The sequence below is a fragment of the Amphiprion ocellaris genome, chromosome 15 (genome assembly GCF_022539595.1).
Source record: "Amphiprion ocellaris isolate individual 3 ecotype Okinawa chromosome 15, ASM2253959v1, whole genome shotgun sequence".
NCBI classification, from domain to species: domain Eukaryota; kingdom Metazoa; phylum Chordata; class Actinopteri; family Pomacentridae; genus Amphiprion; species Amphiprion ocellaris.
In genome coordinates this window covers 21061406-21076600 of record NC_072780.1, presented here as the reverse complement: position 1 = coordinate 21076600, position 15195 = coordinate 21061406, and the positions used below count along the sequence as shown (strand labels likewise).

Sequence of the window (15195 nt, the reverse complement as noted above, 5' to 3'; positions counted from 1 at the left end):
AACTGACTGTGGTCGTCACAGTGCTGGTATTAAATGCTGCTGTGCCTGACACTTAAAGCTACACTAATCAATATTTCTCATAATAGCTTTTTAAGCCTTAGGGTATTTTTTTCCCCAAATTTCTATCTGAAAAAACATCTTAAATTTAGTCAGTTCTAGCTCCACAACTGCGAGGCCAAAATGAACATCCTTGGGCTCAATAGAGCAGAGATTTTTAGAATACAATAAGTCCCCTTTGTCCCCAACACAAAAAAAAAAATTAAATCTGCCTAATCAAAACCAGCCTTGGCCTTCCAAAGTGACACACCACTATGACAGTGAGTGCAGGCCTCGCTGTGCTGGATGGAAGGGGTCAGCAACAGCTCCGACCACAAAGACACACAACAGGCCTGAGTCTGTGTGGTGTGTGTTAATGTGTAAGTGAGCAGAGTGGAGGCCTCCAATCAGAGAGCGAGAGAGCTTAAAGATGGCTTCTGATCGCTTTGAGGGCCCTCGCCAGGTTCGGGGCTGAAAGACAAGCACAGAATGGCGAGGAGAAAAGGGCCACAGTGGGGTGTCTGGGGAGGACTGGGTGATCTGAATCCTTCTCATTCTCTCCTCCGTTGTCTTTTTATGTCCCTCGCTCGGTCTCCAGTTCTCTGTCTTTGCAGCTATTCAGAGCAGACGGGGTGAGTCACACAGCTCCTCTGTTCAGGCCTTTCACTAGCTATCTCTCGCTTTCCTTCCTCCTCTTGTTCTCTTCCTCCTTTTTTGCTCTCTCCCTTCTACTTTTCCTTTATTCACTTTTCAATCTCTACCGTATCTCTTGCTCCATCTGTGCTTTTCAGGTGCTCGGACGGACAGATAAGCACTGATTGGGTTTCGGGGGGAGTTGGTGAGGACAGGAACAGAAGAGAGGAGTGGGGGTCTGCGAGAGCTGTGTCTTGTTTTCTGTGTGTTACCTGTTGACTGCTGCTCTGTTTGTGCCTTATCTGTTGAGGTTTCACGTTTGCCGCAGTAACAATGCAGGTCTTTGTGCGATCTGGACTCCTTTTTTGTCCAGTTGTTCCGTATTTTCAGCTGATACAGTAGGTGAACCACAACATCAATGCTGTGACATTTTGTGCTTCCAAATTGTCAGCTTTTAGCTTTTACAAAACCCACATAGCACACATACTCAGTGATCTGCTTAATGGAGAAGGTGCAAGGACAGATAATTTAATATAAAGATGTGGCATTGTCAGTGTTAGTTGAAAACCATTTATCTTCAAATTTTTCACATTTAGGTCGAGATAAAAGTCAGTCATTGAACTTTACAACTGATCCAAGAGGATTTGTCATGGTTTGATTAAAAAAAAATAAAATGCTTGAGGGGGACTAAGTGTCTAAACTTTGCATTTAGACACTTAGTCTCCCTTTTTGACCTGGTATACCTGGTAGCTTATGTTGTGATGTAAAACTAGTCAACTTTACATAGAGTCTGTTACCAGACATCCTGTTCTCTGCTTGTTCTGCTATTGGACAAGTTTTAGACTGTTAAAAATGATAGATTAATTGTTTAATGACCAAAGTAACACAAATGGTAAGAACAGTCCATTGTTTCCATTCACTGTCAGCCAGACACCTAATAATGAATTCTTTAAACCATGTGGCTCAATAAAATCTTGAAAATCTTCAGTGCCATTATTTATAAATTTCCCCAATCAAAACAAAAAAAAAGTACTCAGAGAGTGCAGTACTCCGCCAAGGCTGCTCAGTCGCATTTAATATAGATGTATCCACAAAGAAAATGTCCTTGCCTGAGCACAAGCTTGTGTTATACATGTGTACGTTATGTACAGATGCTGAATCATGTGACCTAAATTTGTAGCAGGAGTTGATGGGACTCGGAAACACCCCCACAATTTATTCAGTTGTTCCTTGTATCATGTCCGATGGATAAGTTCCGATAAGTCCACAACAGTCGATTTGTAGTAGGATCACAATCATGTGATCGTTAGCAGACAGCTGACATAGTGTTGACTTGTCATAGTAATAGTTACAGTGACGCCATGCCACTGTCTCGCAATGATATAGAAATCTTTAACAAATCCATGGATCCAGACTATAAGCTGCATCACTGTCAAAATCTAATCAGGTGGTCCTGGTGTCATTTCTGGCCTTCCCTGAAAATTTCATCCAAATCCATTAGTCCATTTTTGAGTCATGTTGCTAACACACAGACGGACAGACAAACAGACAGACAAATATACACTGATCATGACAAAACTCCGCCGCATTCATTGCCAGAGTAATAACCACTAAGAGAATCCAAATGACTAAAGTAGACACAATATAGCTACAGAGAGATGTAGAAAAAACAAACAAAACAAAAGAGACACAAAATGTGCAAAACACACCATAAGAGTTGCAAAATGTTTTGCTACTATGCAAAAGAGGTGGAGGGGGAGACCTTGCACATGCTTGTGTGAAGGGACCATCGTCAATTTTTTTTTTTTTTTTTGGCCCCTGTGCTTCAGCATGTTCAAATGAAAGAATATAAAATAATGGATCCTACACTAAAGTGTCAAGTCTTACCCTTAATTAAGTTTCACTTTTGAAATATAATCGTGTATAAGATGAAGGCATTTTAGCATTTCCTGCGTTAATTGCAACCCTCCAAAATAATTTGACTTTTTGTACTATTATTTTCTCATTTTACACTTAATTTGTCTGTTTTGCTTCCGAAAAGGAACATTTTTTTAAAGGAAACACTTTTCTCTCCTCCATCATTGTCCTCTCTCTTTCTAACTTCTGTTTCTGCCCATACTGGTTCAGCTGGCCCAGTCCCCTCCCTGAACTCTGTCATGTCTTTCCAGTGAACTCCAGGTGTAAGTAATAGCCTGGTCTGGATAAACCTGGATAAATATCAACCCTCCACACACACACACACACACACACACACACACACACACACACAGAGACACAGACACACACACCCCTCCCTCTCTCTACTCTCTACTCTACCGCTCCTCATTTTTCTGGAACCCCCCAGGGTCTCCAGTGTCCTCTCCACTTTCCACGGCAGTGATAAGATGTCGACACGATTAAGAGCGAAAGCTAATCCTCTCTCCCCCCTTGGCTGTACTGAATGCTCAGGCAACACAAAACACCACGGCCCAGTCCAAAGAGCCGGGCCGAGCAACCCGGACAGCCAGTGGATGGCAGGAGCAGAGCGAGGCAGAGAGAGAGAAGAGGGAGAGAGAAAGAGGAGGAGGCCAGGTGGACAAGGGGTTGGATTGTAGCTAAATAATTAATGGGCGGCACTTTCGTTTTTTAATCTGTAAATGAGAAGGCCTAAGATGGCGGGGCCGTCGCTCTGACACCCTATCCCTGGCCCATTAAGATAACAAGATGTTGGATAATGATCTCGGTTAAGGTGCAGTTTATCAGTCCAGGGGGAAGTGGCCTCGTCTCCCAGGTGGCTGGGCCCATGTCCCCTGATGCCCCGACATTACATCTCAACATGACCTTATCTACAGAATAGAGTAAAGAGAGCTCTGATATGAAGAGGCCTGTAGTTGTCAACGTGAACACAATTACCTTTGGAGAGAGGATTATCTATAACTATTTGGTGAAAACCTATGGCATAGTTTAATCATCTGTTTCTGGTCACTTTGCATTATTTTGTAGTTGCTTTGTATATTTTTATGGTTGTTTTGCATCTTGAGGGGGTCCTTTTGTGTCGCTTTGCGGTTGTTTTGCAGCTATTTATGTACATTTTTTGGTCATTTCTGTTTCTTGGTTAAGTGTTTTCTGGTCATTTTGCATCTGTTAGTGGTACTTTTGTGGCTTTTGAAGTTGTTTGGCAACTTTATTCAATCGATTTTGCCTCTTGGTGGTCTGTTTGCACACCAGAGAAAGTGGATTGTCCAGTAATGGAGATGGGGAAAATGTTGATTTCAGTGTTTGTTTGTTTTTTTTTACTTTTTTTTTTTTTTTTAGAAAATAAAAGAAATTTTAAAAATTAACATTTTTTCTTTCTTTTTGGTTAAGGGCATTTTAGCTACGTTGTCCTCACAAAATATATCTATTTTTAAAGTTCTATCTACTTGTAGTCAGGGTTAAGCCATTTCCATTAATATATTTTATATATTATATTGCAATGAAAAGACCACAGTAAGTAAAAATGCAACAAAAGAAAAGAAGGCCCAGAAACTCCTTTCAGAGGTTTACAGAATTAAGATCATTTTCTCTTTTCTTATGTTGTATTGCCTTTGGTTATTTAACTCAAAAAAGAGTTGAAGGTTTTTATCCTGTAATAAAATGCTGATTGGTGAATATCTGAACCATGATTAAAAAAAAGTTCAGTATTGCAACAAAAGCTGTTCAGCAGCTTCAAAAAGTCCATCCATCCATCCATCCATCCATCCATCCATCCATCCATCCATACATACATACATACATCCATACATCCATCCATCCATACATACATACATACATCCATCCATCCATACATACATCCATCCATCCATCCATCCATCCATCCATACATCCATCCATCCATCCATCCATACATACATACATCCATACATCCATACATACATACATACATACATCCTCTATATGCCCCTTAATCCTCTGTAGGGTCGTAAATTCCACACAGACAGATCCCAAGCCCTGGTTCGTGCCCCGGTCTGGGATCTTCTAGCTGTGAGGCAACAGCGCTAACCACCGAATCACGGTGCAGCCCAGCTTTAGAAAATATAGAAGAATATCAAGATTTCCTTGAAGAAACAACTCTTGAGCTCTGTATTCTGCAGACAGATGCTGCAGGAGGGTAAACTGAGTTTAGCAGCTCTGCCCTCCTCCGCATCCTTGTGTATGAGGTGTGATTCATTCTCAGCATGTCCTCACAGCTGAAACCTCTGATCCTATCATTTATTTAGCCCAACAGCAGCCCTCCTCCTCCCCCCGCTGCATGCGACCTGGGTAAACACCTTTGTAAAACGCTCAGCTCAAGGGTGTCCTTTGGTTGCACATTTATAAGCTTCAAATGAGTAAACCCGCAGGACACGAGCTGGCAAATATCAGAGCAGTCTGCAGTCTCGGGTCAATACTTGTGTCCTGTGGCGGTGGAAGAGAATGAAAAGAGAAGTGGAAGACACAGGAAGGAGAAAAGAGAAAATACTGGTGGGTGAAGGAAACAAAGAGGATCAAGGAGGGAAAGAATCAAGGCAAAAGAGCAGATGTTATGTTTGTGTGTCTCCGTGATGATTGTGTGTGTCTCAGTGTCATCGCAGACACTGATGGTGTTTCCCTGAAGGCTTGTAGAGATGAAGTGCTTTGAGTGGTGGCATCTGTTCACTACTGCCGCTGGAGGTACACAACAGCCCTTCTTCACACACATTATACATACAATTACAGCCTATACAGTGAAAAGGCTTTACATTGTGGGGGGTTAGTGTGTTGAGGAAGCTACTGATCAGTGTAATGTGTGTCATGTCTCCTGTCAAACCTTGGGTTTGGAAGGTGTCTTTTTTAGCACAATAAGCAAATACATTATATTGCCAAAAGTATTCGCTCACCTGCCTTGACTCCCATATGAACGTAAGTGACATCCCATTCCTAATCCATAGGGTTCCATATGACATCGGTCCACCCTTTGCAGCTAGAACAGCTTCAACTGTTCTGGGAAGGCTGTCCACAAGGTTTAGGAGTGTGTTTATGGGAATTTTAGATTTTTTTCTTCCAGAAGTGCATTTGTGAGGTCACACACTGATGTTGGACCAGAAGGCCTGGCTCTCAGTCTCCACTCTAATTCATCCCACAGGTGTTCTATGGGGTTGAGGTCAGGACTCTGTGCAGGCCAGTCAAGTTCATCCACACCAGACTCTGTCATCCATGTCTTTATGGACCTTGCTTTGTGCACTGGTGCACAGTCATGTTGGAAGAGGAAGGGGCCAGCTCCAAACTGTTCCCACAAAGTTGGGGGCATGGAATTGTCCAAAATGTCTTGGTATGCTGAAGCATTCAGAGTTCCTTTCACTGGAACTAAGGGGCCAAGCCCAGCTCCTGAAAAACAACCCCACACCATAATCCCCCCTCCACCAAACTTTACACTTGGCACAATGCAGTTTGACAAGTATGGTTCTCCTGGCAACCACCAAACCCAGACTGGTCCATCAGATTGCCAGATGGAGAAGCACGATTCGTCACTCCAGAGAAGGCGTCTCCACTGCTCTAGAGTCCAGTGGTGGCCTGCTTTACACCACTGCATCCCACGCTTTGCATTGCACTTGGTGATGTATGGCTTGGATGCAGCTGCTCGGCCATGGAAACCCATTCCATGAAGCTCTCTGCTGAAGCACTGTTCTTGAGCTAATCTGAAGGCCACATGAAGTTTGAAGGTCTGTAGTGATTGACTCTGCAGAAAGTTGGCGACCTCTTGGCACTATGCGCCTCAGCATCTGCTGACCCCCCTCCATCAGTTTACGTGGCCTACCACTTGGTAGCTGAGTTGCTGTCATTCCCACACACTTCCACTTTCTTATAATACAGCTGACTGTTGACTGTGGAATATTTAGGAGCGAGGAAATGTCACAACTGAATTTATTGCACAGGTGACATCCTATCACAGTTCCACGCTGGAATTCACTGAGCTCCTGAGAGCGACCCATTCTTTCACAAATGTTTGTAAAAGCAGTCTGCATGCCTAGGTGCTTGATTTTATACACCTGTGGCCATGGAAATAATTGGAACACCTGATTCTGATTATTTGGATGTGTGAGCGAATACTTTTGGCAATATAGTGTAGTTTTTAAGCAGTCAAATAAGGTTGCATCTCAACAAAATAACAGTTTCATCTTACATTTACCTTTTCATACTTATGATACAAGGACTAACACATTCTCCACAAAACTGTTTATGTTCATGTTTCCTACATGGATCATAAACTGATTTTGTAAACTTTTTACCTGAGGTCTGATACCGTTAGCCTCTGTCTTTGAGCAAGAAATGTGAGTCATCACTTCCCTTTTACAAGATTCCAAGTTTAAAATTAGTCATGCTTGTACAATAAAGAGGGATTTGGATATGATGTTTTCAACCAACTTACCTAAATAAATATTCCATTGGTTCAATATCTCACCAAAACTCAGAAATTAAAGAAATAGTCCTAAATCCAAAACAGATTTGTGGATCAAGAACTTTGTTTTCTTCTTTCCTCTCCTATTAATCATGCAAGGAGCACTCAGATTTGTCTGCTTCCCCTGTATACATAACTGGATATAAAGTACTTCAAACTTTCTCCACCTGAAGCAGCTTCATTAGTAACATTCTGCTGACACACTGGTGCTTCACTATTATTGATCTAACCTGTCACAGGGACCAAACCAAGACTTACAGTCAGGTCCATAAATATTTGGACAGTGACACAATTTTCAGCTCTGTACACCACCACAATTGATTTGAAATGAAATAATCATGATGTGCTTTAAGTGCAGACTTTCAACTTTCATTTGAGGTTTTTTACATCGAAATAAGGTGAACAGTGTAGAAATCACAACACATTTTATATGTGTCCTCCACCTTTTTAAGGGGCCAGAAGTAATTGGACAGACTAGCATAATCATAAATCAAAGTGTCACAATTAATATTTGGTTGTAAATTGTTTACAGTCAATTACAGCCTAAAGTCTGGCACCCATGGAGATCACCAAACGCTGGGTTTGGTCCCTGGTGATGCTCTGCCAGGCCTCTACTGCTGCTGTCATCACTTCCAGCACCGTCCAATGAGTTCTGAAGCATTTGGCTGAATATGAGTAGATTATATTGGCTGAAACACTTCAGAATTCATCCTGCTGCTTTTGTCAGCAGTCACATCATCAATAAATATCAGAGAACCCGTTCCACTGGCTGCCATACATGCCCACGTCATGATACTACCACCACCATGTTTCACTGATGAGGTGGTATGCTTTGGATTTTGAGCAGTTCCTTCCCTTCTCCAGACTCTTCTCTTTCCATTATTGTGGTACAAATTTCTCTTTGTCTCATCTGTCCGTAGGACATTGTTCCAGGACTGCACAGGCACTTTTAGATGTGTTTTGGCAAACTCTAATCTGGCCTTTCTGTTTTTGAGGCTCACCAATGGTTTCCACCTTGTGGTGAACCCTCTGTATTCACTCTGGTGAAGTCTTCTCTGAATTGTCGAATTTTACCTCCTGGAGAGTGTTCTAGATGTGGCCAACTATTGTGAAAGGGTTTTTTTTGACTAGGGAAAGGATTCTTCTGTCATCCACCACACTTGTTTTCTGAGGTCTACCGGGTCTTTTGGCATTGCTGAACCCACTGGTGTGTTCTTTCTTTTTAAGATTGTACCAAACAGCTGATTTGGCTACACCAAATATTTTTGCTATCTCTCTCATGGGTTTGTTTAGATTTTTCAGCCTAATGATGGCTTGCTTCACTGATAGTGATGCTCTTTGATCTTCATAGTGAGAGTTGACTTCACCAGATTCCAAATGCAAATACCACACTTGAAATGAATTCTAGATCTTTTATCTGCTCCTTGTAAATGAAATAATGAGGGAATAACACACACCTGGCCATGGGACAGCAGAGCAACGAATTGTCCAATTACCTTTGGTCCCTTGAAAAGAAGGAGGGCACATATAAAATGTGTTGTAATTCCTACACTGTTCACCTGATTTGAATGTAAATACCTTCAAATTAAAGCCGAATGTCTGCACTTAAATTACATCTTGATTGTTTCATTTCAGATCCATTGTGGTGGTGTACAGAGCTGAAATGCTGAAAACTGTGTCAATATCCAAATATTTATGACTGTATACTTTAACAGTTTCACTACATTTTGCTGCTAATACTTATGTACTTTAACATATGTATGAGTTGTCGTGCAGGACTTTCACTTGAAATTGATTATTTTTACATTGCTGCATTGGTACTTTTACTTAAGTAATGATCTGAATACATACTGAGTACATACAAATTTGCCACTAGTCATTGTGTATGCAACCTACTGTATATGTGGTGTGAGGCTGCAAATCATGACAGGAACAGTAACTGAAGTATGAGGCTTATTAATGCAGAGAACAAAATTTTAAATGTACTTAAAAGTGTACTACAACAGTGGTTGTGCTGCTTATTTTCTCTCACTATGAGCAATATACCGTACTTTGTCTGTACTAACCAACAATGACACAGTGTGCTATAAGATTCCATAAAGTTCATGAAGCTGCTTAGCAAAAGAGAATAGAGTGAGATTTTCTTGGCCAAGGACCAAAACAAAATCTTCAAAGCAAACCAAAAGCTTTGTTTACGTCACTGCAGAATGTTCTTTTATTAAATCAGTAACATAATTGAGACAGCACTACTGGCTTTGCATTCAGGCTTATGCCTACATGTGCTATTGCTTAAATAAGACCAGTCCTATTAATTATTTTAGTTTTAACAATAAAAATCCTTCGAAAATTTGATCTTGTGTAAACAGTAGATCTCACAGCAGCACTGCAACTCAATTCAAATTCAATTTAATTTTATTTATATAGCATCAATTACAATCCAGATTGTCTCAAGATGCTTTACAGAACCCAAATGGCCTGGCTCCCTTATCCCAGTTGCAGCGTATAAGCACATTCAGGTTTCTCAGTCAGTATGTATAATGTACACCAATCAGGACAGTCCCAACACACTTCACAATTATTGAAAATCCACAAGAAAAAAGATACAGCAAGCAAAAAAAGAAGAAATAATAAGAAAGATTTTTCAAACATTAATGTTTAAGGGATATTAAAATATAATAAAAAGCACTGAGTCCAGGCTGCACATTGGCTTGGTGGCCTTCCTGGAATCTTTTTGCTTTGAGTTTGTATGTTCTCCCTGTACATGCATGGGGTTCCTCTAGGTTCCTCTCACAGTCCAAAAACATGCTGAGGTAATTGGTAACTCTAAATTGTCTGTAGGTGTGAATGTGAGTGTGATTGTTTGTCTCTCTATGCAGCCCTGTGATAGACTGGTGACCTGTCCAGTGTGTCCCCTGCCTTCACCCTAAGTCAGCTGGGATAGGGTCAATTTCTAGGGACTTTTTTAAAGGACTTTTAACTTATCTTGTGGCGCAAGTAAATTTCAATTTCACTTGTGCCACATAAAATGTACACGTCTCAGACAAGCAGACAAACCTTAATCTCATACCCTGCACAGTGAATCAAACGAAAGACTTGAGCAGTACATTATAGCAGTACATTATAGCCCTAATTTCATAAAATGTATAAATGTAAGCAGTGAGACTGACATTTAATAGACAATTTAACAGTCTCACAAGAAAACAAGTTGCCAGGAAAATTAATAAATACCATATTATTTATTTTCAGTAGGAAGAAATCCAAGCAGTTAGTTTGTTTTTTCTGAAATGTAGCCTAATTAGACCCAGTCTCAGCTTAACCAGTTTCAGCCAGGACACTTTGTCAGATTTTAACCATTTATTTCAGACTGACATGCATATGTGTTTGGCGGTGACTCTGCTTGAGTGATGCTCTGGACACAGACTGTCCCTGAGATCACAAACCCCCCTGCAGAGCCTGATGTTGACATTGTTTTAAAAGGAATACAGAATGGAACAGTCTAAACAGGAAGCAAATCTATACATGCACAGATCTTTCTTATAACAAGGAGGAAGCTGGAGAGGAGGAGGAGAAGGCTGATGACTCAAGTCTGAAGCAGCGGCGATGTGGCAAGCATAGAGCGGGAAGAATGAATGAATGCTGCCTAAGTTATAAGGCGTGCTAATAGGAAGGAGTGGACTTACTACGAGCACGACTGGACAGCGTAGAACCTTATGACCGGCCTGAATCCGTGCCTGTATGAAGTAGCGCGAAGCTGCATTAAATTAAACTTCACCTAATGATGTCTCACAGCAAATTTAAGTTGAACTAAATTATTCTACAAACACTGCAGATTATTACTTCTTATACTAGTAAAATGTTTTCTTTTTTCATCATTCTGTATATTAAATGCAATATATCCAAAATGTAGATAAGAAAGTTTAAATGAGGAGCATTGCAGCCCACACCTTGAACTGTTATGAAGCCTCCGCATTATAGCTGAAGCTCACAAAATGCAAATCTGTCTTGGGAAACATTCTGTAGTAAGTGCACAACACCCAAACTGCAGTAGCCTAGCTCCCAGTATAACCTCCCATCACACTGTACAGCACTTAATACACACACAGATAGATTTCCAAGGCTAAGTGACCTGCATGCTTTCAGCTTTGAATGGCATAAGTACCTGAGTAGCCTTGGGTTCTGCACCCAACCTGAACACACTTATATAGCAGTTGATGGGGATGCAGGCCGCTTCCATTGTCATCCATCAGACCTCACAAGTAATGTCGACCAACTCACCCAGCTTACATCAGCCAGGATAAAGGCCTCTATTAAGAAAATGAATAATACCAACTGAGGGGAGGTGACCTCGGACTGGTCACGTGCCATCAAGGCTCAATCACGATTGGCTGCTTTTGGCTAGTATCTATGCTACCGAGGGGGTGGCCCGGCAGTTGACGGATGCTTGAGGCCGAGGCGAGATGGGCTACAGAGTCAGTCGTTTCAGTCCTGTGATCTAATCTGTTACCCATCATGCATCCTGCTTCACTAATGAAAAGGCAAGGTCCCATCTGTCACAGGGAGCTATGGTAAATGGAAATTTAACCCCCCCACCCCCCCCCCCCCACCCCAAAGCTCCTCAGGCAGCGCCCGCAAACATGTGCAAAAGGACTGGATGATAGACGATCCTTGCAAAAGACGCCAACGTCAAATTAATATCGAGTGGAAAAAAAAATCAGTGAAGACTCCTGCTTCAAATAGATGCACCTCTGCTTTCTGTTGCTCTGCTTGGGAACAAGGCAGCCGAGTTCAGGCCTTGGTTCTGTGTCCTGAGACTTTCAAGGAGGATACACATTGTCTTCATTATCATGTTTCTTGTAGTAGTCCAGTGTGTGTGTGGTGTCACACCACATGGCTAAATGTGATTTTAGATAAAGACGGTCCTAAAGGGTCATTTATGGCATCACACAAGCGTGACAGCTAAATGTAGGATTTTTAGATGTGAGCTCGTTGTATTAGCTTTGTTAAGGTTTTTGATGGTATGAGAGCAGAAAGCATCCTTCTGGATCAAAGGTATTCGAAAGCTGGAAACATCTTTTGGTCAGCATCAAGCATCTAGATCCTCAGGTAGACTTACGACACTAAGGTTATTGAATTTACATTTGAGTTCCCTCATGTTCCATGGTCATCCGTCAAATCTCACCGGCATAGTCGACCAACTCACTCAGTTTATATCAGCCAGGATCAAGGCCTCTATTAAGAAAATTAATACTAACTGTATGGAAAGAGACCTCGAACTGGTCAGTTGCCATGAAAACTGAGACACAATTGATTGTTTTTGGCACATAACACTGTGTTCCCTTACAGAAATGACACCCATCAATTTCTTTTTTTGATGATTTCACCTAGCGAAAGTCTAAATAAAATTCACCTCTAAAAATATGGTATTCGACTCATTATTTGTTCTCTTGAAGCAGTGCAGCTCAAAATATGCATTGTGTAAAAATGGAAGGAAAAATGTGATGAAATGCAAAAAGTAGGCTGGCATTTTCACACGTTTAATTTTTAAAAAATCCATAAATCTATTGCTGCAAAGTGAACCAAGTATGCTTTGCATGATTCATAGTCAAAAGTTACTCAAAATTTTGGTTAAATTTGGCATGCAAACCATATATTGCAAGAAGATCCCCAGTTCGTGTCCCGGCCTGAGCCTGGGATGTTTCTGTGTGGAGTTTGTATGTTCTCCCTGTGCATACGTGGGTTCTCACTGGGTTCACAGGCTTCGACCAAAGCCCGACAACATGCGGTTGTTGAGGTTCATTGGTAACTCTAAATTGTCCGTAGGTGTGAATGTAAGTGTGCTTCTTTGTCTCTATATGTAGCCCTGTGATAGATTGGTGACCTGTCCATGGTGTCCCCTGCCTTCACCCTAAGTCAGCTGGGATAGACTCCAGCCTCACTGCCACCCTACAGAGGATTAAGTGGTGTTTAGATAATAGATGAATGAATTTGAAATTCAGACAGACAAATTTAATTGCATGCTTATTACAATTGGTAAGCTTTGGTCAGCTATGCAAACAGTCACACTGCAAATCAGATCAAACACATAAGAACACACATAAGGCTTCTGTGAATTTTCTTAAACTGTTTGCACTTTTTTTCAGCTTATAGCTGCTAGTTACAGACTGGGTTGTGTACCAAGCACAGTGGGTGGACAACTTCCAACTGTGTTTGAGCAGCAAATAGAAGACTATAGAACGGAAAAGCATGAGTTACAATTAGCAACAACTATTCAAGTAGTCTGTGTCAGACCTGGTTAAAAAAACAAGATGCCTAATTTCCAAAGTCAAAATTGCAAAATAGTGGTCTGTGTCCAGGTGAAACTGTGGAAACTTAAGTGGGCTGTGGTAGTTTCAGACATGCAGAGTGTCTGACACTGAGAGAAGAAGTAAATGTATACGCAATTCAAACTGATGAAATCAAAATTAATGCAAAGAGTGCAGCCACATTTAAAAGAGAATAAGTTTGTTATTTTTTTTCTTAATACATATACACAAGTGAGTTAAAAGTACCTGTAATAAAGCTATTCAATCCATGACTGGTCAGGAATCAACATACTCTCTGTCATGTCTCTCACCTGAGGCATGTCAGGACTGTAAGTGCCTGATCATGAATCCAGATTATTGTTAAGTTTGAACCGTTGTGCATCTCAGTTTAGATGACTCCAGAGTCACCAAATCCTGCTCATCGTACTGTGCTAAAGGTAATGCGTGTCACTGCATTTGAGATATTTTGATGGTAGCATGTTAACGACTCAGGCAGCTCAGGTCTAAACAAACCAAAAACACAAGAGAAAATGCATTTAGCTCTGCTACATAGACACTGGAAAAATAGCATCTGCAGCTCTGATGAAACTGCAATCTCTCAGCTGTCTGACAGAATTATTCATCAAACCAAAACTGCTCTTCAAACCATACTTGCAGTTTAATGCATTCTGTGTATCTCAGATTTATCCCTCACTTTAACTCGTAGTGACTGGTAACTTGTCAACCAGTCACTGTGGACCTTGTGCTAACTTAACTCGGATAATTTATGAAGTGTTCATTTGTCAAAGATGGTGTCATCCATAGCAGCATTCCTTTAGCTTCCGGGTTCTCTTTGCTCCTTACTAAAAGATGCGCTTAGGAGCACTTCTTAGGAGGAGACTCTTAGCTAAGAACTTTTAGTGCCATTTAGAAGAGTCCTAGAGGTAATCAAAGTCTTTGTAACTACAGCCCCTGAGCTTGACGTGAATCCCAAAGCACAGTGCCTCAAACTGTAATGATCCCCTCCACCAACACAAGCTCTTCCACTGTCACAACTGTTTTTGGTACTTAGGTACTTATATCTTTTTGAACACTAACACAGTGAATGAGCCCAATTAAGATCCATTACTTCACTGCTGTGCCACTGAATTACAATGAAAGCATTCATTTGAAAGACAAATGGCTTTGGTCTTCCACAGAAGCTCAATGTCACCTTGTCAAGTTCAGACATGAGGCTCCCCGCCTGCAGCTGAACCAAAGTCCTCCGTTATGCTTCCATACTGCACCAGCAGCCTCACTGCTTGATACCCTGAGGTTCCTCACTCTGTTCCCATTAGTACTCTGTTTCTGAGCTTAAATTCAGCATTTGAAGCTCCACAGAGCTCCCAGCAGGGACACACCAACTCTCTTTTCTCTCAGCCTTAATGGCAATGAATAGACAAAACATCCAGCCCATTGTTATACAGACTGTCGTGACATTATGATATCCAGTGGCAGGAGAATTTTAATGGAGCTGTGTGGATGTTTTAGAAAATAGGCAGCTACAGAAGATTAGAAGCAAAATGAGGTTAACATCGTGAGAGCTTCCTTTTCATGGCACACCTCCCCATCTGTCTGTTTCTTCAGGGTTTTTTCCGTCGAAGCATCCAGAAGAATATGGTGTACACGTGTCATCGGGACAAGAACTGCATTATCAACAAGGTGACGAGGAACCGCTGTCAGTACTGCCGCCTGCAGAAGTGCTTCGGAGTGGGGATGTCCAAAGAGTGTGAGTTTCACAAGCAATTCACAGTATGCTGGCGTGGGATT

General features: G+C 41.4%; 1 protein-coding gene across 2 annotated transcripts in view; it reads left to right on the top strand.

Annotated features, from left to right (window-relative positions):
• LOC111573403 (retinoic acid receptor beta) overlaps positions 1-15195 on the top strand; it is a 234571-nt gene that overhangs the window by 160885 nt on the left and 58491 nt on the right. For both annotated transcript variants that reach the window (XM_035951539.2, XM_035951541.2), the window contains one exon: positions 15013-15154. In XM_035951539.2, coding sequence (XP_035807432.2) covers positions 15013-15154 — 142 coding nt within the window. The remainder of the gene's footprint in view (positions 1-15012; positions 15155-15195) is intronic.